The following is a 22,476-nucleotide window of genomic DNA, read 5'->3' as shown; positions in this document are numbered from 1 at the left end:
GGAGTTAGTCTTGAGTCTTTTCTTTTTGCTGTATAATATACTTAGCAACTGGAGTGAAGTAAGAAATGTGAAAATAAAACTGTAAACGTTGAATTGCAGATCTTTGAGCAGCTTTGAGTCTGGACAACTTACTGAGTGCACTGAACAACTAGAATTATTACCAGGAGAAAATATCAACCTGCTTGCAGGGGGATCCAAAGAAAAAATAGGTATAAATGCATAAATTAACATTTACTTCAGATGCAAAAGTAAATATTTCTTCATGTATCTGTCTCTATAAATGACAGACTGAAACTTCTGAATGCAGTTTGCTGTGTTCAGTGGACTGACCATAAACTTTATGAATCAAGCTTCAAAATGATTGCCAGTGGTCATCCTAAATGTTGATGCAAGTGTGTTTTCTGGAGTTAATGTAACTGTTTATAAATAATCTGTGATGAATTTCTGATATGAATACATACATAAATATAATGCATGTTTTTTTAAAAGGGTTTTTTTCCAAACTTCCTTACTGTCAAAAATGAATTCTCAGATGGTAAAACTTGATAAAATTTGGCAGTTCTAGTTGATTTCAATTGTTTAATCTCCATGTAGACATGAAGAAGCTCCTTCCTAATATGCTAAGTCCTGATCCAAGAGAACTTCAAAAAGCAGTTGAAGTACAGCTTTTGAGAAGTTCAGTATGTCTGGCAACAGCTGTAAACCACATAGAACAGGAGCAAAAGTGGCAGTCAATATCTGAGTAAGTTGAAATGTGCTATGAATTAATGTAATACACTGTGAAAACCTCTTCTAGTTTGTTAAACATAACTGTGTAAAGCTTCAGCATCCACGGTAGTTTGCCGCCAGTTCTAGCTGTTGTGAGTTATAAGCTTACTCAGGAAAAATGAGATGATGTTTAACGTGGAGTTTATATAGTTTATAAAGTACATGAGTGGATAAAGTACTTCTGCGTGTCAGTTCAATAATAAAGTACTGTAATGTAACTTGTATGATGTTGCAACACCTTCTCATCTTTTTCAAGATACTGAATTTGGTTTTTCTTCGGTAACTTTGATATGACTATTTACTCTTAAAGTCTAGCTAAGAAAAATTACTGTCCTGATCCTTTTATTTCAGAAATCTTATTAAGTACTTAAAGCAGACATCCCGCATCGCTATTGGGCCTTTGCGACTGTCCACGCTCACCGTGTCTCAGTCTTTACCAGTGTTGAGCACTCTGCAGTTGTATTGTTCTTCTGCTCTGGAAAACACTGTGTGCAACAGGCTCACATCAGAGGTAATTCTGTGTGTTTAAAACCTAAATTGGGATAATGTCTTTTTCCATGTCATGTCATGGAATATTGAATATTAAACATACATTAATTGTTTTGATTCTTAATCATACTGTGAAAATACCTCATTTAGTTTTCTAATGTGCCTTGACCCAAGTTGTTACAAGTTTACATCTCAGTTGGACTCTTTCTGTAGTTATAAAGCATCTCTTTCAATTACACTTGCAATATTTTTGAAGTGTTATTGGTAGTTGCCTTTTAGAGTGTTGGTAATTCTTCTCTGAATACGTTGTAACACTTATTCCTACAACGCATGCAATTTACTTTCCAGGCAACTTAAAAATATTCTAATTAAAAAATCACTTCAGCAATTAAAAACCAAATGTCAACTTCAACCACTAGAACAGGAATGTTCTAGATCTAATTTCTAGTCACGTTGTTCAGAAAACAATTCTGCTTGATTCTGAGCAATTCTTAGTGTTATCGTCTCAAAATCAAGCATAAAACGTATTTCTCTTAGTTAATGATAAAGTGTGGCTACTAATACAAATAAGAATGTTTGCTCTAAAATGGTCTTTGGTTTTAATTAATGAAAATGCATTGTAGTAAAGTTGTCTCTCATGACAACTCTGCAACTTCTGTGCCTCTTCCAGGACTGTCTTGTACCTCTCTTCAATGAAGCTTTGAGGTCATGCAAGCAGCACGATGTAAGGCCATGGATGCATGCACTGAGGTACACGGTGTACCAGAATCAGCTGATGGAAAAGCTTAAAGGTGTGTAAGCTCTCATTATGGTGTTACAAAAAGCAAATACAGAATTTGAACTTCAGTCTTCTGCTGAAAGCAGCAGTTGTCTTTTTCTGTTTTTTAGATGGAGTACTTTTTAAAAGCCAAGTTTTTTCCTTCAGGTGTCTTGCTTTACTACTCATTGTCTTGGTTACTGCTGTGATGTAGACAGTGTCAAAAAGAAAAACAACGTTCTGAAGTGTTTAACAGTTGTATACTCCTCTCCTAATAACCCCTTACTTGCTCATCACTTCATATTTAACTGCTTTCACTTTTGAACGCTTCAACATTATGAATAATGGGTCTTCAAAAACAGTCATGAAAGCCATTTAAATGTGCAGGATGGTAAGAAGTAATGGGACAAAAAAGTTCTGTCGGGGGACAAGTAGGTTTATTAGCTAAGAGGAATGGTATAGTGCAAAAAAATCTTTTGCCCAGCAGATAATCTATGGATATAATTTTTGTTTGAGATGGGGTATATAAATATTCCAGACAGAAATGAAGTAATCTAAATTTCTGAACAGCTTTTTACTGGTGCAGAATACATTGGGCAGAAATTCTGTGTGTGTCAGATAATGGCTTAATACTTTTGTTTATAATGTCTTGCTCCCTTCCTTAGAACCAACAGTCCCAATTAAAAGCCATCTTATGGAACTGGGCTTAACAGCAGCTAAGTTTGCACGGAAGCGAGGAAACATCGCCCTGGCTACACGACTGCTCGCCCAGTGCAGTGAAGTTCAGCTGGGGAAAACCACCACTGCACAGGACTTAGTCCAGCACTTTAAAAAATTGTCTGCACCAGGTCAGATAGATGAAAAATGGGGTCCTGAACTGGATATTGAGAAAACCAAGTTGTTATACACAGCAGGTGGGTGTTATGTTGTAGTGTCTTGAACTTTTTTTCCTCATAACCAGGCTAATTCCCCTCACCTTGGAGAAGTCACAACAGGGCAGTATCATTAGGAACTGATTTCATCCCATTAGCTGTTGTCTGTCTGAAAGTGTTTTCACAAATTTTTTCATGCTTGTCCTTTTTAACTTCAAAAGAGAATTTTCTGTGTAGAAATATATTGCTACAAACTGTATCTGAGTGTGCTGAATTTCAGAATTGTTTTTAAATAATGTTAACAGTGTACTGAAGATCTGCTTTTCATGATGTGCAGGTCAGTCAACACATGCCATGGAAATGCTGAGTTCTTGTGCCATATCTTTCTGCAAGTCTGCCAAAGCCGAATATGCAGTTGCTAAATCTATTCTCACACTGGCTAAATGGATTCAAGCAGAATGGAAAGAGATCTCAGGACAGTTGAAACAAGTATACAGAGCTCGACAGCAGCAGAATCACACTGGTCTGTCTACCTTGTCTAAAAACATATATAATTTGATTGATCTGCCAGCTGTTAACACACTAGAAGATGAATACCCTAGGATTGAAAGTGAATCCACAGGTAGATTTGTTCTCATTCTTTCTTAAAATTAGCTACTGATAATTACACTGAGGGATAACACCAGCTATACTGATAAAGACTAAATGCTCCATCACTCATATATTTGTTTTCCTAATACATGTGTCAAGGGTATTTTGTACAATGGGTAACTATACACAGTTAAAAAACCCAAATACCTTAATAATATTTCATGTTTGTCACATTTTTCTTGTTCAAGTAATGGTGGCCTGATGAAACTGGGATGTGTTTATTTTGTATTGAGGATATCAGCTATTGTTCTGTGTGTTTGCTTTCAGCTTGTGTGTTTGGTGAAGTTTGAATTGGATCTTTCAGGTTTAAGCATGGACAGGATTTGTGTTACTAAGGTCCCCATAAGTGTGAAAAGTACTTTAGGTTTTTTCTTTAAACTATACTTAATCTGAACACTTCTGTTGTTGCTGCAGAATGTGTTCAGTCCTAATTTCCAGCAGACTTTTCTTTAAATGTTAAGATAAATTCTGTCTTTAAACATGGATTTCATAAATAACTTAGTTCCTCTCATGCAGAGTCAGAATTATTTTAGAGCTGTTGGTGAATGTTGAACAGTAGGTGCTTTCTGACTTGATGGCAAAGAAAAGAAATACATACACAAATAAACACAACCACAGTGCCCTGGGTACTTCATAGAAGTCTGCTCTCTGGAGCATTGAGCTCCTTTGGAGATCATGAATTCCTTGCCTCAGTTCCACGTTTCTGTGAAAGAGGAAAGAATTCTAGAGTATCAGCAGTGGTTGTTGGCAAATGGAAACTGGGTTTTATTTTGAAGCAGTGTCAGAACTCAAAAATAATGGCATTTTGGAAAATTTTGCACCGTTGGGTACTAATTTTACTAAAAAAATACTGAATACCTGTTATTTTTGGTATTATTTTCTGTGTTAAGAAGTCAGAAGTGGTTTTATGTTGTAACACATGTTACTCTATTTCTCCCATCCCAGTAAACATTGGAGTTGGAGAACCAGACTTCATCTTGGGCCAGCTGTATCACTTGTCTTCAGTACAGGCACCTGAAGTAGCCAAGTCTTGGGCAGCCCTGGCTAGCTGGGCTTATAGATGGGGCCGCAAAGTAGTTGATAATGCCAGGTAAATTCAGCTTGGTGCTTGAATTTATACAGCACAGTTGGTTTTCTTAAGATAAACCTTAGCTATGTACTTATGATTACTGTTGTTTGTAGTCTGAAGTTGCATGTGAGCAGAGAAATGAATATTCTCTTGATTACTTGCCCTCTGTAAAACAAAGCTAGTTTAATTCTGAGATAAAGATTATTTCTTCCTTCAGAAAGTTTAATATATAGACTTTCAGTAGCTCTACAAATACTCATGTAATGGGGATCAATAATTCCTTAAATGTTACAGTCAGGGAGAAGGTGTTCGGCTGCTTCCCCGGGAGAAATCTGAGGTTCAGAGCTTGCTTCCAGACAACATTGCAGAGGAGGATAAAGAGAAAATCTATGGGATTCTTGGGCAGGCAGTGTGTCGGCCAGCTGGGATTCAAGTAAGTGTAGATTTGCTCGCTTAAAAAAAGTGTTGAGCTTCAGCATGAAGCTTATTTTCCTCTTCTTGCAATTCATGTTAACTCTTGCAAGTGTCTTAAAGTTAAATTCAGACAGTGCAAGAAACCATCTGTTACCCAAGGGGTCACACACCTGTTGGGTGAACTATGGTAATGTGATCAAGTAATGCAGTTGCATGAGTTGCTAGACAAAAACTGACTTAGGAACTAAGATTGCTTATAGAAATTGTTGGAGGACTTAATCAAATCTGCTTTCCCTTTATTTGCATTTAGGATGAAGATATAACTCTACAAATCACTGAAAATGAGGACAATGAAGAAGATGATATGGTGGATGTGATATGGCGCCAGTTATTAACAAGTTGTCCCTGGCTTTCAGATCTTGATGAAAATGCAACAGAAGGATTAATTAAAGTCTGGAGGAAAGTTGTAGACAGAATCTTCAGTCTCTATAAACTGTCCTGCAGTGCATACTTCACTTTCCTCAAACTCAATGCTGGTCAGGTTAGTGTTCATGTTGATGTGGAAACCATTCAACAAACTTTTCTAAATGATTATATGAACTGTATACTTAGGGGAGTATTTCTTGGTTTCAAGGTTCCACTTGATGAAGAAGATCCCAGACTGCACTTAAGAAACACCTCTGAGCAAAGCACTGATGATGTAATTGTGATGGCAACCCTGAGACTGTTACGATTGCTTGTGAAACATGCTGGAGAACTTAGACAGTATCTAGAGCATGGGCTAGAAACTACACCTACTGCTCCTTGGAGAGGTAAATACATGTTATCTAGTTGTTAAAATTGATTTTGAGGCATTTTCTCTAAATGCAGAAAGCTGTTCATTGCACTTTGATAAAATTTCTATTTAATCGTGGTGGAACGAGACTCTGTCTTTTACTAAATGATGTCATTGAAAATGTTAAAGTCTGCCATACACTCTGATTGTGAAGTAGATAAGTAGCACAGATTTTGATCCCCTCCTTCCCCCACTTGAAGACATGGGAGGGAGAAAGGAGATGTGGTTTATGAAGTATTGCACCGTATGACCACTTTAAAAAACAAACAGGGAGGGTTTTTTCTAGCTATAGTTGAGAAAGATGTGTAACTAAAGCCACAAGTTTCAGAAGTACTTGTTAGTCACTACCCTGCAGGTTCTGGTTGTTCAGGGACTTTCCCTCAAAGTTATGGAGTTAGTGTGGGAGGGAAAGAAGAGGAGGCCAACTATTGTAAAATCGCACTTTCTTTTGGACTTTTTTGTAAATAGTAAATTTGTACTTCTTTGGTTTATGTTCTCCCTATGCACAAAAAGCCATGCTTTTAAATATAAAATTCTACCTCATTTGAAGTGGAATGAAGTGAATCAGCACATTTCCTTTTCCTCTTTGTGCAGGTATCATACCCCAGCTTTTCTCCCGCCTCAATCACCCAGAAGTGTACGTTCGTCAGAGCATCTGCAACTTACTGTGTCGGGTTGCTCAGGATTCTCCTCATCTCATCCTCTATCCTGCAATAGTGGGAACCATTTCACTTAGCAGTGAGTCCCAGACCTCAGGTGCGGAGAAAAGAAAAAGTGTTCAAATAAACTTAAGCTAATATATTGTTATATACTGGATAGAATGACACTGAGGTGGTTTTTTGTTTTCTCAGTAACTCTGATACTTTGTGTCTTAGAATATTTTTATTATGGCACCTCACTGATACCCTTAATCTGATTTACTAGACTTTGCAATTTTGCATGTTTTTTGTATATTTCACTAGTACTTAATGGGGACCTCATTCTAAGTAAACCATGAAGTGACACATCTTCCTATAGCTACTATTTTATCATCTGTTTTTAATTTAGGAAACAAGCTGCCTTCTGCCATCCCTACTTTGCTAGGTAATATTCAAGGAGAAGAACTGTTGGGTGGTGAATGTGATGGAGGGAGCACCCCAGCTTCCCAGGAAAGTAGTAAAGATGATACCAAAGCTGGATTAAATGAAGATCAAGCAATGATGCAAGACTGCTACAGCAAAATTGTGGAGAAGCTCTCTGCTGCAAATCCAACAATGGTATTGCAGGTAAATAATCCAAATGTGTGGGATTTGGGTACTTGAACTACAAATATGTAATTTGTCTATCTTGGGTGTTGGCCTACTGAAAGTTTGGTGTGTCCTTGCTGTTAGGCTGTCATCTGTTTTCAACCTGTTCATCTGCAAAAATAAGTCTGAATACTAGTTCCTGTAAAAGAAGTGCATCTTACTTTACACAGGTACAGATGCTCGTGGCTGAGCTGCGCAGAGTTACAGTTCTCTGGGATGAGCTTTGGTTGGGAGTTTTACTACAGCAGCACATGTACGTCCTCAGACGGATTCAACAACTGGAAGATGAGGTCAAGAGGGTCCAAAACAACAACACTTTACGGAAGTATGTCTTTGTTACGATGGTCACTTGTATTATTAAAAAATGTTTGTTCCTGGGGAAGCGCGCAGTCAAACGGATCAACGGTGCTGTTGCTCCTGAATTCAGACTGTCCCAGCTGCTGCTTTTTAAGCCTGGGGCCTTATTTCAGGAACGTTTTACATGTAGTACTGCAATCAAATGAGAGAGACAGTCTACCTGTGAGTCCATGTTGTGATTTCTTTAGTAATAACGTGTTAGAACCCAATGTATATTAAGTTGTGGATGATGAGATCCTATAGTTCTTGATTTCCAAGTCAGATGAAATGAGTATAAGCATGTTGAAGGGTGTAATCTATTTAAAGATAACTGTAAATGCAGGTGTTTGGAGCAAACAGAATGTCTTTGTCTGCTTTTAGTTTTCAGTGTTGATCAGCTCTGTCTTTTTCCCTCACCTGGGTTCTCCTGTGAATGGAATAGTGGAAGAGCAGATCCATTCACTGGGCACCTGGCTAAACTTAAGAATGTCTCTTGTATTCTGTAGTCAGGGCTGACATGGAATGGGAGAACAGAATGATCTGAATCTCTCTCCCCCTTCTTTATAGTGTGGTGCATCCTCAAGAAGTAGTAGTAAAAAGGTCCTTAATTAAAGGAAATGAGTTGCTTGAAGTAATTTCTTCTCAGAGCTTCTAATCAGGGTTTCTGGTGGTGAGCAATACATTTCAAATGTTTTTTTTTTTTAAAAAAAGTATGGTTCGGAGGAGCACGTATTCAATGTGGAACGAAATACTCTTCATTTTAATATGATCATTACTGAAGACCTCATTTTAGAGAAGTAATAATTTTTGTGAGTTCTTCAATGTCTCATTTGTTGTTTAGTGCTCTGATTATGAGAACTTGGTTTTATGGCATTAAGAGGAACTTGTGTGTTTTTTGTAACAGAGAGGAGAAAATAGCAATCATGCGTGAAAAGCACACAGCTCTGATGAAGCCCATTGTGTTTGCTTTGGAACATGTGAGGAGCATCACTGCAGCTCCTGCAGAAACTCCTCATGAGAAATGGTTTCAGGATAACTATGGAGATGCAATTGAAAATGCACTAGAGAAACTTAAGAATCCTTTGAATCCTGCTAAACCTGGAAGCAGCTGGCTCCCATTTAAAGAGGTATTACATGCAAGATGAGGAGTACAATGTAGAGACACTGGCTGTTCTTGCTGCACCATGTACTTGACCCTCTCCTTTTCTTGCTGTTCTCTTGCCGTATCAAAATTGCAGCCTGAAACTTTGTCTGCTCAGCAGTCAGCACAGGCACCCTGGGCACTAAAGCACTGCAATTTTTGCCTCTAGCTAGTCTTATTGATTGACTGTTATTGCATTTCTATCCTTCAAAATTATTTTAGGTTTTTCAAATCTTGCATCTTCTGCTGTCTGGGATGCCGTCAGCTTTGGGAGCAGAGGGCTTTATTTCTTTCAAATACTGTCTTTCTGAAACTCTTGAGTTCAGTGGATTTAAATTTTAACAAGACGATTCTCTGTTTATCTAAGCGTAGTCCTTGGCCTGTGCAGCAACCTTCAGATGATCAACCCTTCCCAGGGGTATTTTGTCAATTATGTCATCTTCTCTTAGTTTTTTGTGAGTCTGTAGAGAAACAAAACACTCACTCGACTATCCAGAGCCACCCTGGTGTTTTTAAAAGTCTCGCTAGACAGAACCAAGGCTTTACATGCAAATAGACCTTTTTTTCTTGTACTTCCTCTTCTGCTTTGCAGAACAAACAAGTGTTCAGATACATAAACAGGAGGTTGCTGAATGCTGCTGCCTTTAACCACAGCTCAAATATTCATAAATACAGGAGCAAACCTCTTGAGGAGCATGATTTGTTGTGACTTTGGTGCTTATCAGTGCACAGGGTATATTTGCTGCATAAAGGATGTTGTTTAGTTTTTGTAATCTTCATCCTTAACTGTATCTGGATTAGCAGCATGGCAAGGGTGAGAGGGAGTTTAGGAAAAATCTTTGTTTTCTGGAAAATGACCCACCATTAAGTCCAGCTTGATGGTGTTTTTGTTTCTTAATGCTAACTGTTAAGGTGAGCGTCAGCCTAAAAGAAAAAAATCTCTTTGGCATAGGTAATGCTAAGTTTGCAGCAAAGAGCACAGAAACGGGCCAGTTACATCTTACGCCTTGAAGAAATCAGTCCTTGGTTGGCTGCCATGATGAACACTGAAATTGCACTTCCTGGAGAGGTGTCCACCAGGGACACAGTCACCATCCACAGTGTGGGCAGCACCATCACCATCCTGCCCACCAAAACCAAACCTAAAAAGCTGCTTTTCCTGGGTTCAGATGGGAAGAACTATCCCTACCTGTTCAAAGGTAAGTAACTGCGTTTTTCTCATACCAGGTACTGTCTCTTGTTAAAAATTAGTGTATTAAAGCTAGGAAGATTGCACAGTGCAACTTTAGTTTTACTTGTGTGAATGATGAGAGAGAGGAGTTTGAAGCATTTGCTCTCTTCCCTACCTCCCACTTCACCATACATTTTTCAGGAATTTTGCCTTGTGAAAGTGTAAGTCAAATCCCTTCTTTGCAAGGCTTTCATCAGAAGCAATGCTCTGCTTGCATATTGATAAGATTAGTTGGATGCAATTTTCTGGAAGCTTAAGGTAGCCCCTAAAAGAGAATTTTAGAGACTTCTTGCTTTCCCTGAAAGGGAAGGAAACTATTCTGTGTACTGCTCACACAGCAAGCTGACATAAACTGGTAGGTAAATGCCATGTCAACACTTTGGTTTAGGCTGAACAACTCATCCTTAATCTACATATTATAAAGATACTCACAGTCTGAAATGTAGTAGGTTTTAAAAAATGCCGAATTTTGGGCTTTAAGAGAATTTTTTTTCATCTAGAAGCTAAATTTTAAACAAATTTACCGCAGGTTTGGAGGACTTGCATCTGGATGAAAGAATCATGCAGTTCTTGTCCATTGTGAACACCATGTTTGCTACGATTAACCGGCAAGAGACGCCGCGGTTCCACGCCAGGCACTACTCGGTGACGCCGCTGGGAACGAGGTCAGGCCTCATCCAGTGGGTGGATGGAGCCACGCCTTTGTTTGGGCTTTACAAGCGCTGGCAGCAGCGGGAAGCTGCCTTACAGGCACAGAAGGTACCGGCTCTGTTCTGGGCTAAGCACAGCAAGTCACAACAGAAATACTTACTTTGATTTGCGTTGTAATTCTAAGTCATGTAGTCTTACGAGGATTGTGTTTTGTTCATAGTAATGCAGGAAGGTTCTGTGTTTTCATGTGTCTCGGGACTTCACCAGAAGTCAGTAAAATTGTGTATTTGTTATTTATATATAATTACAGTATGTAACACAAAAATGCTGTTCTGGCATGATAATTGAAGAGAACTGCTTTTTACAATAGACTCAACCTTGGTTGAAATTATTTTAGTTCCATATCTTGTTTACTTGTTCTCATTTCATTCTAAATACAGTTTTTGCAGTTATATTTGAGATCTACTTTGAGAGTAAAATTAGGCCAAAACAATGTGTTTTCAGTTTATTTAGACCTTAACTACTGAATTTTGAAATTCTCTGAGCTGTAGAAGTCATGCTCAGTAGAGGCGTTGATTTCATATTTTGTTCTCACCAACACTGAATATGGAATATGTTTCTGTGGTAATACATCCACGCTAACATTTTTATCTCTTCTAGGCTCAGGACTCTTACCAGACCCCTCAGAATCCTGGAATAGTTCCTAGACCCAGTGAACTTTACTACAGTAAAATTGGACCTGCTTTAAAGGCAGTCGGGCTTAGTCTTGACGTGTCACGTCGTGACTGGCCCTTGAATGTCATGAGGGCTGTTCTGGAAGAACTGATGGAAGCAACTCCCCCGAATCTCCTCGCTAAGGAGCTCTGGTCATCCTGTACCACACCAGATGAGTGGTGGAGAGTTACACAGGTGAGTTGTAACAACTGTATTTTACATATTAGAGGCTGTGGTTTTAATGGGATGAGGGGCAACAAATGCCTGAGGTGTGATACTTGTGAGTTTGGAGAGCTAGTGCTGCTGTGAGTTTGATGAAATGTTGGCAGTTGTGCCATCTGGAATTAAAACATGGGTATAGACCAGATAAGTCTACATTATTATACTAGAATTATCAGCCTGAAAAATGAGAACTCTTGTAAGATGCCATCGAACAACAAATAGAAAACTGCTTGGAATAAGTTGGGCTTGATTTGTTTTACACTTACACTTAAAATAATGTTTTAAGATGGTAGTCAGTCCAATGTGTTGGCAGAGGATTCCCACAAATAATTTTTTCCTGAAACTCTCTTTTAAGTCGTATGCAAGATCCACTGCAGTTATGTCCATGGTTGGCTACATCATTGGTCTTGGAGACAGACATCTGGATAATGTTCTTATAGATATGACTACAGGAGAAGTTGTCCACATAGATTATAATGTTTGCTTTGAAAAAGGTAATTTAAAAAATGCTCTATGTTATTCAAATAAAAGGTTTCCTTAATTGGTAATTAAAAGAAACAACTTAATTTTTTATCTTAAAGGAAAGAGCCTCAGGGTCCCAGAGAAGGTTCCGTTCCGGATGACGCACAACATCGAAACAGCGCTGGGAGTGACAGGAGTGGAAGGAGTGTTCAGGCTTTCTTGTGAACAGGTATGGTAGGAGATGTGAAAACTGAGGGGTTTCACTGGCCAAATACTGTCTTAGAACTTTTCTGTTCTACATTCTGCTGCTGGTTTATAGAGCTGTCACCTTTCTGCTGTGATTTTAATTGGACTTACTTTAGCTATATCCTATGGTATGTGTTCAAGAAACCTGAGGTTGTCTGATAAATGCACGTGCAAGTAGTGTTACAACTAAAATTTAGGATGGAAGGGGGACTTTCAGTTCTAGATTAAAATGTTATGTTTTTCCTGATTTTTTTTTTTCTGACGTTTTGCTTGCCCTCTTCCTTTATCATCCTGTATAAACACAACAGATTTGTCTTTAAAAAGAAAAATGCTCTGAAGAAGGGAGATTTTTCCTCCTCAAGTGTGTGTGACTCATGCATAGAGTTTATGTGGAAGGCTAGAATGCAGTCTTGACTTTGTGATGTTCCTACAGGCTTAGCTACATTTGTACCCACTGTGGTGTTCTTCCTGTCTCTGTAGTGGTTAGGGACACATTATGGATTTCTGTACCTACTCAAGTACAGTATTTTGCATCTAAGTTCCCACTATTCTACAAGGATAATGCAGAATCAGAATGAGTCTGTTTAAAATACGATGCAGGTCCTTCACATTATGCGGCGTGGGAGAGAGACTTTGCTTACCCTGCTGGAAGCCTTTGTTTATGATCCACTGGTGGACTGGACAGCTGGAGGCGAGGCAGGATTTGCTGGAGCTGTCTATGGTGGTGGTGGCCAGCAGGCTGAAAACAAACAGAGCAAAAGGGAAATGGAAAGGGATATTACACGGAGTCTCTTTTCCTCGAGGGTGGCTGAGATAAAGGTGAGTTTACTACAGTAATTTTCATTTTTTTAACCAAAGTAGCCTCTGTGCTTTCATTTCATTTATTTGCATTTTGGGGATGGGGGAAGATACGGTCATTATATTAGCAATAGTTCACGAATTCTATTGTGATAAATTGAGTTTGTATGAAGGGAAGTGTTTATATTGAACTTGCAAGTATTTTGTTTCCAGTTTCTGCATGCTTAATTCTAAAACATGTTTTAGTGCCTTGCTTGAATTTGGGCTAGGAGAATAAAAATAGATGTTTAGAGAGCAGTCCAAATAAAGAACGTTAAAATTTGGCACTTGTAGCACTGGAAGCAGTGCTAGATGAATGGCATTGTAGAAGGGTTAAGTTCTGCCATATGTTACTTTGTATTACCAATTTGAATTAAGTCCAGTTCATTAACATCTGTGTCTTGATTGCAGGTTAACTGGTTTAAGAACAGAGATGAAATGCTTGCTGTGCTGCCAAAACTGGACAGTAGTTTGGAGGAGTATCTGAACCTGCAGGAGCAGTTAACAGATGTAGAAAAGTTGCAAGGAAAACTACTGGAAGAGATAGAATTTCTGGAAGGTGCAGAAGGAGTGGATCATCCCTCCCACACGCTTCAGCACAGGTACAGAGGAGCCAGGAATTCTGTCAGGAGTCCCACAGTAGAATACAGATGGTGTTTTAGTAATGTACTTATGGGATAAATGTTAGAAATCTGTGTATGAGTGAATAGCTGGGTAGAAGCTATTCTTGCAGTAAGCAGGTCATTCCTTGTACAGAAGAACTACTAAAACCTTTTCCTACTGAATGATCCTATTTATGTCCTGCATCTCATACTCCATCAATATAACCTGTGCTAGTCCCAGTTCCACACTTGACCCTCAAGGCAAGAGAGGGAATGTTCTGAATGTGGTGTCCCATCGTAATAACCCACATAAGGGAACTATTGATAAATAGCACAAAGATCTTTTCATCTCAGTTTCTAATTCTTCAAGTCATTTTTGAAGGTTATATGAAATTTATCAAGTATTTCAGAATTGCTTGAATATGCACAGGCATTAATTGTATTGTAGGAAAACAGAATTAATTAATAATGCAACATTGTTAGTTTTGTGTAATTGGCGAGAACATGTTCATTTCCTGGCTAACACAGTTGTATTGTTCAGTATGGTTCTGCAGTCTATAGTTTGAAGTATTAATATATTAAGTCTATAGTATTAAGTATTTCTTTTCTTGTAGTACTTACTTGATTCTGTGGCTTCAATAATTCAGGTATTCTGAGCACACACAGTTGCAGTCTCAACAAAGAGCTGTCCAGGAAGCCATCCAGGTGAAGCTGAATGAGTTTGAGCAGTGGATAACACATTACCAAACTGCCTTCAGTAATTTAGAGGCAACGCAACTTGCAAGTCTGCTCCAAGAAATTAGCACACAAATGGACCTAGGTACAAAATAGTATTTCTGGGGGTGGTTTTAATGGTTTGAAAATAACTTGAGTTTAATATCAGGAGGCATTATGAGTATCCTCTAATTTAAGTTTCGGATCTGTATGTAATAAATTAAAAGAAAGGGGCTTCTTTGAAGGGTGATTTAGAGCATTTGAAGGTTTCAGTGCCAAGCTGTCTGAAGGAACTTGTCTGTCTTATCCTATCTGGGCATGACATTCTCTTACCTTGCTCTCAAAATTCTCAGTATGAATTCTCTATGCTTCCTTTATCACAAGTAAAAGAATATTTTTGAAAAGGTGTTAATGCTCAGTCTTTGTATGATATAAAATGTGTCTGCTTCAGAGATGTCTTTATTTTTAACCTTCTTTCTTGAAAGGTCCTCCAAGTTATGTCCCAGCAACAGCATTTCTGCAAAATGCAGGCCAGGCCCATCTAATCAGTCAGTGTGAACAACTGGAAGGAGAAGTTGGTGCTCTTCTGCAGCAGAGAAGATCCGTGTTACGTGGCTGCCTGGAACAATTGCACAACTATGCAACAGTAGCTCTGCAGTATCCAAAAGCTGTGTTTCAGAAGCACCGAATAGAGCAGTGGAAAACCTGGATGGAAGAACTCATTTGTAACATGACAATAGAGCGTTGTCAGGATGTCTTTAGGAAGTAAGTTGACAGAATAACGAATTGTTCAAAGAATGTAATTTTCGAGCTACTACCCTGATTTTATCATTAAAATACATACTTTTGCAAGGACTTACCAAATTATAAAGCAAACCAAGATTAAGTTGTAATTCTGTAAATTTGGAGTAAATATAAGAAACTCCTTTAAGAATACTGTTCCAGAGTTTAATCTGTGTACTTCAACATGAAAATCAAGTAACACTGCCCTGAAATGAACAAATGAAGAATTCCTGTTTGTGACTTCAGGGTAATGATATTTCAGGTTTTAGAAACTTCTAGTATTGAAAAATCAATTAAGGAAAGATTTTATTTTTTAATCTAGATTTTCAAGCGGTTTCTGATTCTTTTTTTCTTTTAAAGTCAGGCTGTTTCAGCATTATTATGGCTTGTCTTAGATTATATTTAAGGTGATCTACATTGTATTCAAACATTTACTCTGAAACCTGTTTCCTTCCTTTTTGTCTTGTATTCATTCTTTGCCTCAAGGACAACTGTCAAAGTCCTTGCAAATAGGTGTGAAATACGGTGCATTCCAGGACTTTATAAAAGCAACTTTAGGGTAGTCATCAACTGCTTGTTTATAAGAATTAGGTGATACAGGAATGGCTCAAACACTGGTATTTTTCCTACCTACAGAGCAGAATGCAATCTTTTACCACCTGAGAAGGGAAAATTTAGTCAGTGTACTTTTTCTTTCCAGGTATGAAATGCAGTATGCTCCTCAGCCGCCTCCGAGCATGTGTCAGTTCATAACGGCCACGGAAATGACCCTGCAGCGCTATGCAGCCGACATCAACAGCAGGCTGATCAGGCAGGTGGAGCGGCTGAAGCAGGAGGCAGTCACTGTGCCTGTGTGCGAGGAGCAGCTCAAGGAGATCGAGCGCTGCATCAAAGTGTTCCTGCACGAGAACGGCGAGGAGGGCTCGCTGAGCTTGGCCAGCGTCATCATCTCCGCTCTGTGCGCGCTGACGAGGTGAGTTCCCTCCTGGGAGATTCCACCTGAGCTCCTGCTGGAGACCACATCACAGGAATAGTCAAGTGAGGGAATTGTGTCAAGAGTGCAACAGCAGGCGTGTTGTCTAAGTGTCTCAATTCATCCAGGCGAAACCTGATGATGGAAGGCGCAGCGTCGAGTGCTGGAGAGCAGCTGGTTGATTTGACTTCCAGAGATGGAGCCTGGTTCCTGGAGGAGCTTTGCAGCATGAGTGGGAATGTCACGTGCCTTGTGCAGCTGCTGAAGCAGTGTCATCTTGTACCCCAGGACTTAGATATTCCAAACCCCATGGAAGCATCAGAAGCTGTCCACTTAGCCAATGGAGTATATATCTCACTTCAGGTGATTCTTCTGTTACTTTTTGCCCCCATCCATCAAGGCTTCAGCTAAGTCATTCTTAATGGATTCTTCCTTAACAGGCTAAATGTTTGTTTATGATGCTGCTGAGATTTTTTTGTAAGTCTTGCTCCTTGACTGCTGATTTCTTCAAAGTTAATTAAAGAGTAGACTTTGGACTCTTGGCTGACCACCACGATGTTATATTTTAGATAATGTGTGCTGCATGGTGGTGTAGTACTAAAATGACAAAAGATGTTGCATGTGATACTTTTTGAGAGGGAGAAATTTCTTACTTTTTCATGCTTTCTTCCCAACAGGAATTGAACTCAAACTTCCGACAGATCATTTTCCCTGAAGCACTTAGGTGCTTAATGAAAGGAGAGTATACTTTAGAGAGTATGCTCCATGAATTGGATAATCTTATAGAGCAAACAACTGATGGAGTGCCTTTGCAAACGTTGGTTGAATGTCTCCAAGCCTACTTACGAAATGCTGCTATGGGTATAGAGGAGGAGACACATACTCATTACATTGATGTTGCAAGGTAAATCACCTTTTTTTTTCAGTTCAGGTGTGAGAGAGTGAAGACTGAAGAACATTAGTTTGTCTAAAATTATTTTTTGTTTGATATATAGGCTTTTCTTGCCCAAGAATACCCTTAAGCAGAGTGCAGGGTCTAAAGTGTACACTTTTTTCCTGTCTGCGTGTTTGTGTGTTTATCCACATGCATACACAGAAATATGGAGCTGTGGCAACTTACATCTGCCTAAAGCTGACTTTTGGTAGTCAACTTTTTCCAAAATACGCAGTTGTGATTTTATATTTGAAGTTAAAGGATGCTAAAAATAGGAACTAGTTCATTAGTTTGTGGGAGGAACCTGTGAAAGGGAGAGCTTGTAACCATGGCACTCTTCATCAGGAGGTTTAATGAGCAGCTTTTGCTTAATGAGTCAGTGACTTGATTAAAAAACCAAAATGAAACAAAACCCTAACCAAACAGGCAGACTTGTGCATCTTGTAGTGTGGGACTATCTTTCTGGGTAAGTGCTTGGTACACAATTAAGCCAATTCAAAATCTTCCGGTGACGTTTCCCTTGGGCCAGTTGTGGTGGCTAAATGAGTGGTACAGGGAAGGCTGCTGTACCTGTTGAAAACAATTTACTTTTTTTCTCTTAGTTTAGTTTTCCTCCTGGTTTGCCCACTGGCAAGCCTGCTCAGCTGGTTAGTTGAAGGTCAAAAGTCACATATGGGAAGGAGGGGATAAAACCACCCTTCAGGAGCAACCAGCTCTTAAGACCTCATCCTCCACCTTTTCACTCATGCTCCTGTCATTTGTAAATGTGCATGTTATAAAACCAGTGCTTGCTTTTCAAGGATGAAAGTTGATATTTACATCACTAACTATTCATAACTTTATCATGCTCATAGAAAGTACAGTCTTTGTCTTCTACCTGTATTTTAAGTTAGCTTTGTAGCTGGTCATGTAGTACAGTCCTGTTGTATTTGATATCCTTCACTGTTGTAAGACCAGCATTGGGACTCATGTGAAAACGGGGCAAAGAGGGTGGGAAAAGCCTTGTCCAGATGCAACTTAATTCCAGTCTGTTCTATCTGTGGGATCAGTCAGCTTAAGAAAATTCTATTTATTGTGGACTAAACAAAACCATGTAATTTTATTTCTTCTTTTCCTTTTAAGAGTACTTCATGCTCAGTATGGTGAACTGATTCAGCCAAGAAATGGTTCAGTTGATGAAACTCCCAAAATGTCAGCTGGTCAGATGCTTTTGGTAGCTTTTGACGGAATGTTTGCTCAAGTGGAAACTGCATTTGGTTTATTGATTGAAAAGGTATGGATTTGTTCTTTTTGGAGTGCTGTTTGAGTCAGAATTAGGAAACTTTTAAAAAAACCAAACTAATTAATTTCCTTTACATTGCTCAGCTAAACAAGATGGAGATACCTCTTGCTTGGCGTAAGATTGACATAATTAGGGAAGCCCGCAGCACCCAAGTTAACTTCTTTGATGATGACAATAATCGGCAAGTTCTGGAGGAAATTTTCTTTCTGAAGAGACTGCAAACAATTAAAGAATTTTTCAGGCTCTGTGGTACCTTTTCTAAAACGCTGTCAGGTAAAAAAGTTATCAAATATTCAGTATGCCTTTATCCACTTCCCATTCCAATCAGAAGAATGTGAAACGGTCACTTTTGTTGTAACTTACCCTTGATATATGGTAAAGAAGCAGAAATTAAAAATGAATTCCTGTGCTTTCACTCTGTTTGTAAGTCAGATATTATTTTTTTGGATGCATCAAATGCTTTGTTTATAACAAAAATATTATCTTTCACTTTAAAAGGAATCAGTTCACTTGAAGACCAGAATGCAGTAAATGGACCTGTTCAAATTGTCAATGTGAAAGCCCTTTACAGGAACTCTTGTTTTAGTGAAGATCAAATGGCCAAGCCAATTAAGGCTTTTACAGCAGACTTTGTGAGGCAGCTTTTAATTGGCCTTCCAAATCAAGCTTTGGGACTGACCTTGTGCAGTTTCATCAGCGCCCTGGGTGTCGATATCATTGCTCAGGTAGAGGCTAAAGACTTTGGAGCAGAAAGCAAAGTTTCTGTGGATGACCTGTGCAAGAAAGCTGTGGAGCACAATATCCAGATTGGCAAGTTCTCGCAGCTGGTGATGAACAGGGCCACAGTCCTGGCCAGCTCCTACGACACCGCCTGGAAGAAGCACGACCTGGTGCGGCGGCTGGAAACCAGCATTTCCTCGTGCAAGACCAGCCTGCAGAGAGTGCAGCTGCACATTGCCATGTTCCAGGTGAGAGCCTGGCACAGGCTGGCCATTCCCAGCTGGGGCAAGTGAGCGTGAGTTACAGTGTCTGAGCACAACAAACACGGTATTTTGTTGAATAAATTCTGAGGTATTTTAATGGACTTGATGAAGTATTTTGGTTTTTATTGTGCTGTAAATATATAAGCAAACAGTGTTACTGCTAGCTTTTTTTTAAGACTGGCTGCTTTACAAGAAGCAAATTTGGCAACTTATAAATTCTTTTGAATCAGTACACGTCATTTTTTTCAATAGCAATTAAGTCATTTTTTGGAAAATAGTTTGTTCACTGACTCTTACCAGCAATGCTGTCCCATTCTCCCCATTTTTTTCAAACAGATTATGACTTCAAGGGAGGAGATGGCTTAGAACAGAGGGTTGTGAGTTGCTGAATCTGTATCTTCTCTTCAAAGTTCTAGTGCATTAACGGTCTCCTTGCTCCACTCTTTGCTTCATTAAAAAATACAAAGAGTAGCAGTAGCAGTCCTGAAAAATGCTCTTCTGAGACTTTAGATAAATGCCACTGCGTACCTTTTACACTGGTATCCATTGTGTTGTACTACCAGTGATCTTCATTTTATAGTGATTTGTAGGTTTAGGGACAAGGCTTTCTCCATGTCTGTTAATGAACCATTTCATAGACTGGTAAGCAAAATTGTCTTGGTTTTAATGCATCACAAGTGAATTGTTTCTGAATATTGATGGCTTTTCCTTTAGACCAAAAAAAGTGTGTAAATCGCTTCTAGTAAATTAATGGACTGATGAATGGTATAAACATCCAAGCTAGCAAAACACAGTTTGCACCTGCTTGTATCATGTAATGCTCTCGAATGATGTAGAACTTTGAGCTGTGCTGGTATTGTCTGACATGCAGCCCTTACAAAGTGTACCAGAGCACTGCAATTGCTGCTTGTGATGCAAAGTATTTTGTGCTGAGCAATACTGATAATCGAGTGTTGCTGTTGCTTTCTTAAAGTGGCAGCATGAAGATCTCCTCATCAGTCGCCCCCAGGCTATTTCTGTCACTCCTCCACCTCGGTCTGCAATTTTAGCCAGCATGAAAAAGAAACTTCACACGCTCAGTCAGATTGAAGCTTCCATTGCAACGGTCCAGGTATGGTTTTGGGGAGGGTTGTTTGGGGAGCAGCATGCTGAACTGACTAACACAAACTGCAGAAGCATCCACCACCTTCACATTCTGTTGCCTGGCTTGCTGTTGCACACAAATGTGGAGGTGTTGTCATTGATCTCTTTCAGTCTGTCTGATGGATGCTGTTAGGTTGATGGATTTTGCTGTCTCATGCAAAATGTTCTCTTTGGAACAGCAGTAAATCTCTTTGAAGAAAAATACAAATCTGTGAAAGTACCTTTCTTTCTGAAGGCTGGTAATGGTCCTTTAAGTTTGTCTGCCTTAGATCATCCTTACTATTGCTTTTGCTGCTAAATGTCAGAAGTTTCCTTTGTAGGTCTGGGCAAATGAAGTATTCTGTGTGTTATTTTAGATTTCTTTGGTGCCAGTAATATGGAATGTTTAATTGTTTGTTAAATACTGCTTAGCTTCCTGAATTTTAATTCCCTTTTTTAGTTGTGAAGGTACTGTCTATATTAATTTCTTGAATTATTTGTGAAACAGTGGAGGACTCCTATGATGTTATATAATTCTTAGTCTAGAAATCTGATTACTTTTGATTTTTTTTGGTGAGCTAAAATTTAGGTAGGTAGACTTTCTATAACAATCAAATCCAGTTGTGATGTGTACTGGAAATAAACTTTTAAACAGCATAAACTAACCTTTGCCAATCATGAGTACCACTGTATTTTACATATATGGGTGTAAGAATGTGTCTGCGTGTGTTACATGTGCATAATTTATTTAAAGTCAGGCTTAGAATGGTGTATAGCAGTATGAATTATCTGTGTGGGTTTTTTTCTTCCCCAATGCAGGAGAAACTAGCAGCACTTGAAGCAAGTATTGAGCAGCGTTTAAAATGGGCAGGAGGTGCTAATCCTGCACTGGCCCCAGTCTTGCAAGATTTTGATGCCACTATAGCTGAAAGAAGAAACCTCGTACTGAAAGAAAGTCAAAGAGCAAGTCAGGTACTGCAGATAAGTACAGTACTCTTGACTCCATAAGTGTGTTCACTCTTCATTTCCTGCTCAAGGTTTATGTAGAAGATATTTTTCTGCTCTGCATCTACAGAGCAAATATAGATAACCAAACACTTCTGGGAATCCCACTGGAAAGCAATAGGAATAATCTTTGTGAGAATTGCTGCAGGGTTGGATGACCCTGGGATGATACTGCTCCTGTAACTGAGCAGTAGCTGTGTGTTTAAAATTCTCACTTCAAAGGACATGAAAATAAATGCTGTTTGTCTAATAGACAGTTGAAATGGAATAATTTTTCTCACTCTTGCTTTGATTTTTCAGGTCACTTTCCTTTGCAGTAATATCATTCATTTTGAAAGCTTACGTACAAGAACAGCAGAAGCCTTAAATCTTGATGCTGCATTGTTTGAACTCCTCAAACGCTGCCAACAAATGTGCTCCTTTGCATCCCAGTTCAACAGCTCCGTGTCTGACCTGGAGCTTCGCCTGCTGCAGAGAGTGGTAAGTAAAGGGCACAGCAGAACACGAAACGGTTCAGAATCGCTGCAGGGAGTTCTCAGTTCTGTCTTCCAGTCCCAGTTAGTGTTATGTACACCTTCAGATGGAGTGTGGCTACAGAGTTTATGCTGTCAGCTGCTAAGCACTTGGCAGTGCTGTCTATACAGGAAGTGAATTTTATCTCAGGGTACAGATAAAGAAATGTTTCTGTTATTTTTAGGGCACTGGTCTTGAACATCCTATTGGCAGCTCTGAATGGCTTCACTCAGCTCACAAGCAGTTGACCCAGGAGATATCTACACAGAGAACAGTACAAACAGAAAGAGAACAGCAAATAGAAACAGTTTGTGAAACAATTCAGAATCTGGTGGATAGTATTAAAACTGTGCTCACGGGTCATAACAGACAACTTGGAGATGTCAAACATCTACTGAAAGCTATGGCAAAGGTACTCCTGAAACATCCTTAAATTTATTCTTCAAGCCCATGTTAATACAGTTAAAGAAAAATAACAGTTGTAGCTTTGTGCTTTGTAAAGTATCTAGAAACAGTAAAATGTGCTTATGCATATGGAGTTCAAGGCATAACGTTCATGTTTAGGAATTCATAGAGCTTTCTAG

At 39.0% G+C, this 22,476-nt stretch overlaps 1 protein-coding gene across 2 annotated transcripts in view; it reads left to right on the top strand.

Moving 5' to 3' along the window:
- The window catches only part of SMG1 (SMG1 nonsense mediated mRNA decay associated PI3K related kinase), a 59,450-nt gene that overhangs the window by 33,168 nt on the left and 3,806 nt on the right, over positions 1-22,476 (top strand). For both annotated transcript variants that reach the window (XM_042036778.1, XM_042036777.1), the window contains 33 exons: positions 100-209; positions 595-742; positions 1,120-1,279; positions 1,928-2,048; positions 2,680-2,928; positions 3,224-3,508; positions 4,483-4,627; positions 4,901-5,039; positions 5,331-5,561; positions 5,655-5,832; positions 6,450-6,611; positions 6,903-7,120; positions 7,312-7,466; positions 8,382-8,604; positions 9,571-9,817; positions 10,379-10,608; positions 11,161-11,409; positions 11,792-11,930; positions 12,018-12,127; positions 12,745-12,963; positions 13,393-13,583; positions 14,231-14,403; positions 14,783-15,062; positions 15,781-16,053; positions 16,182-16,416; positions 16,731-16,957; positions 18,110-18,260; positions 18,353-18,542; positions 18,768-19,237; positions 20,226-20,363; positions 21,194-21,346; positions 21,680-21,859; positions 22,077-22,304. In XM_042036778.1, the coding sequence (XP_041892712.1) occupies positions 100-209; positions 595-742; positions 1,120-1,279; positions 1,928-2,048; positions 2,680-2,928; positions 3,224-3,508; positions 4,483-4,627; positions 4,901-5,039; positions 5,331-5,561; positions 5,655-5,832; positions 6,450-6,611; positions 6,903-7,120; positions 7,312-7,466; positions 8,382-8,604; positions 9,571-9,817; positions 10,379-10,608; positions 11,161-11,409; positions 11,792-11,930; positions 12,018-12,127; positions 12,745-12,963; positions 13,393-13,583; positions 14,231-14,403; positions 14,783-15,062; positions 15,781-16,053; positions 16,182-16,416; positions 16,731-16,957; positions 18,110-18,260; positions 18,353-18,542; positions 18,768-19,237; positions 20,226-20,363; positions 21,194-21,346; positions 21,680-21,859; positions 22,077-22,304 (6,607 nt within the window). The remainder of the gene's footprint in view (positions 1-99; positions 210-594; positions 743-1,119; positions 1,280-1,927; positions 2,049-2,679; positions 2,929-3,223; positions 3,509-4,482; positions 4,628-4,900; positions 5,040-5,330; positions 5,562-5,654; positions 5,833-6,449; positions 6,612-6,902; positions 7,121-7,311; positions 7,467-8,381; positions 8,605-9,570; positions 9,818-10,378; positions 10,609-11,160; positions 11,410-11,791; positions 11,931-12,017; positions 12,128-12,744; positions 12,964-13,392; positions 13,584-14,230; positions 14,404-14,782; positions 15,063-15,780; positions 16,054-16,181; positions 16,417-16,730; positions 16,958-18,109; positions 18,261-18,352; positions 18,543-18,767; positions 19,238-20,225; positions 20,364-21,193; positions 21,347-21,679; positions 21,860-22,076; positions 22,305-22,476) is intronic.

Source organism: Corvus kubaryi, unplaced genomic scaffold (assembly GCF_017639235.1).
Source record: "Corvus kubaryi isolate FWS band 111438036 unplaced genomic scaffold, C.kubaryi_AGA036_p1.0 37387, whole genome shotgun sequence".
In the NCBI taxonomy this organism is placed as follows: domain Eukaryota; kingdom Metazoa; phylum Chordata; class Aves; order Passeriformes; family Corvidae; genus Corvus; species Corvus kubaryi.
Note: the sequence above shows the minus strand (reverse complement) of the source record. Positions and strands in the feature narration are given on the sequence as shown.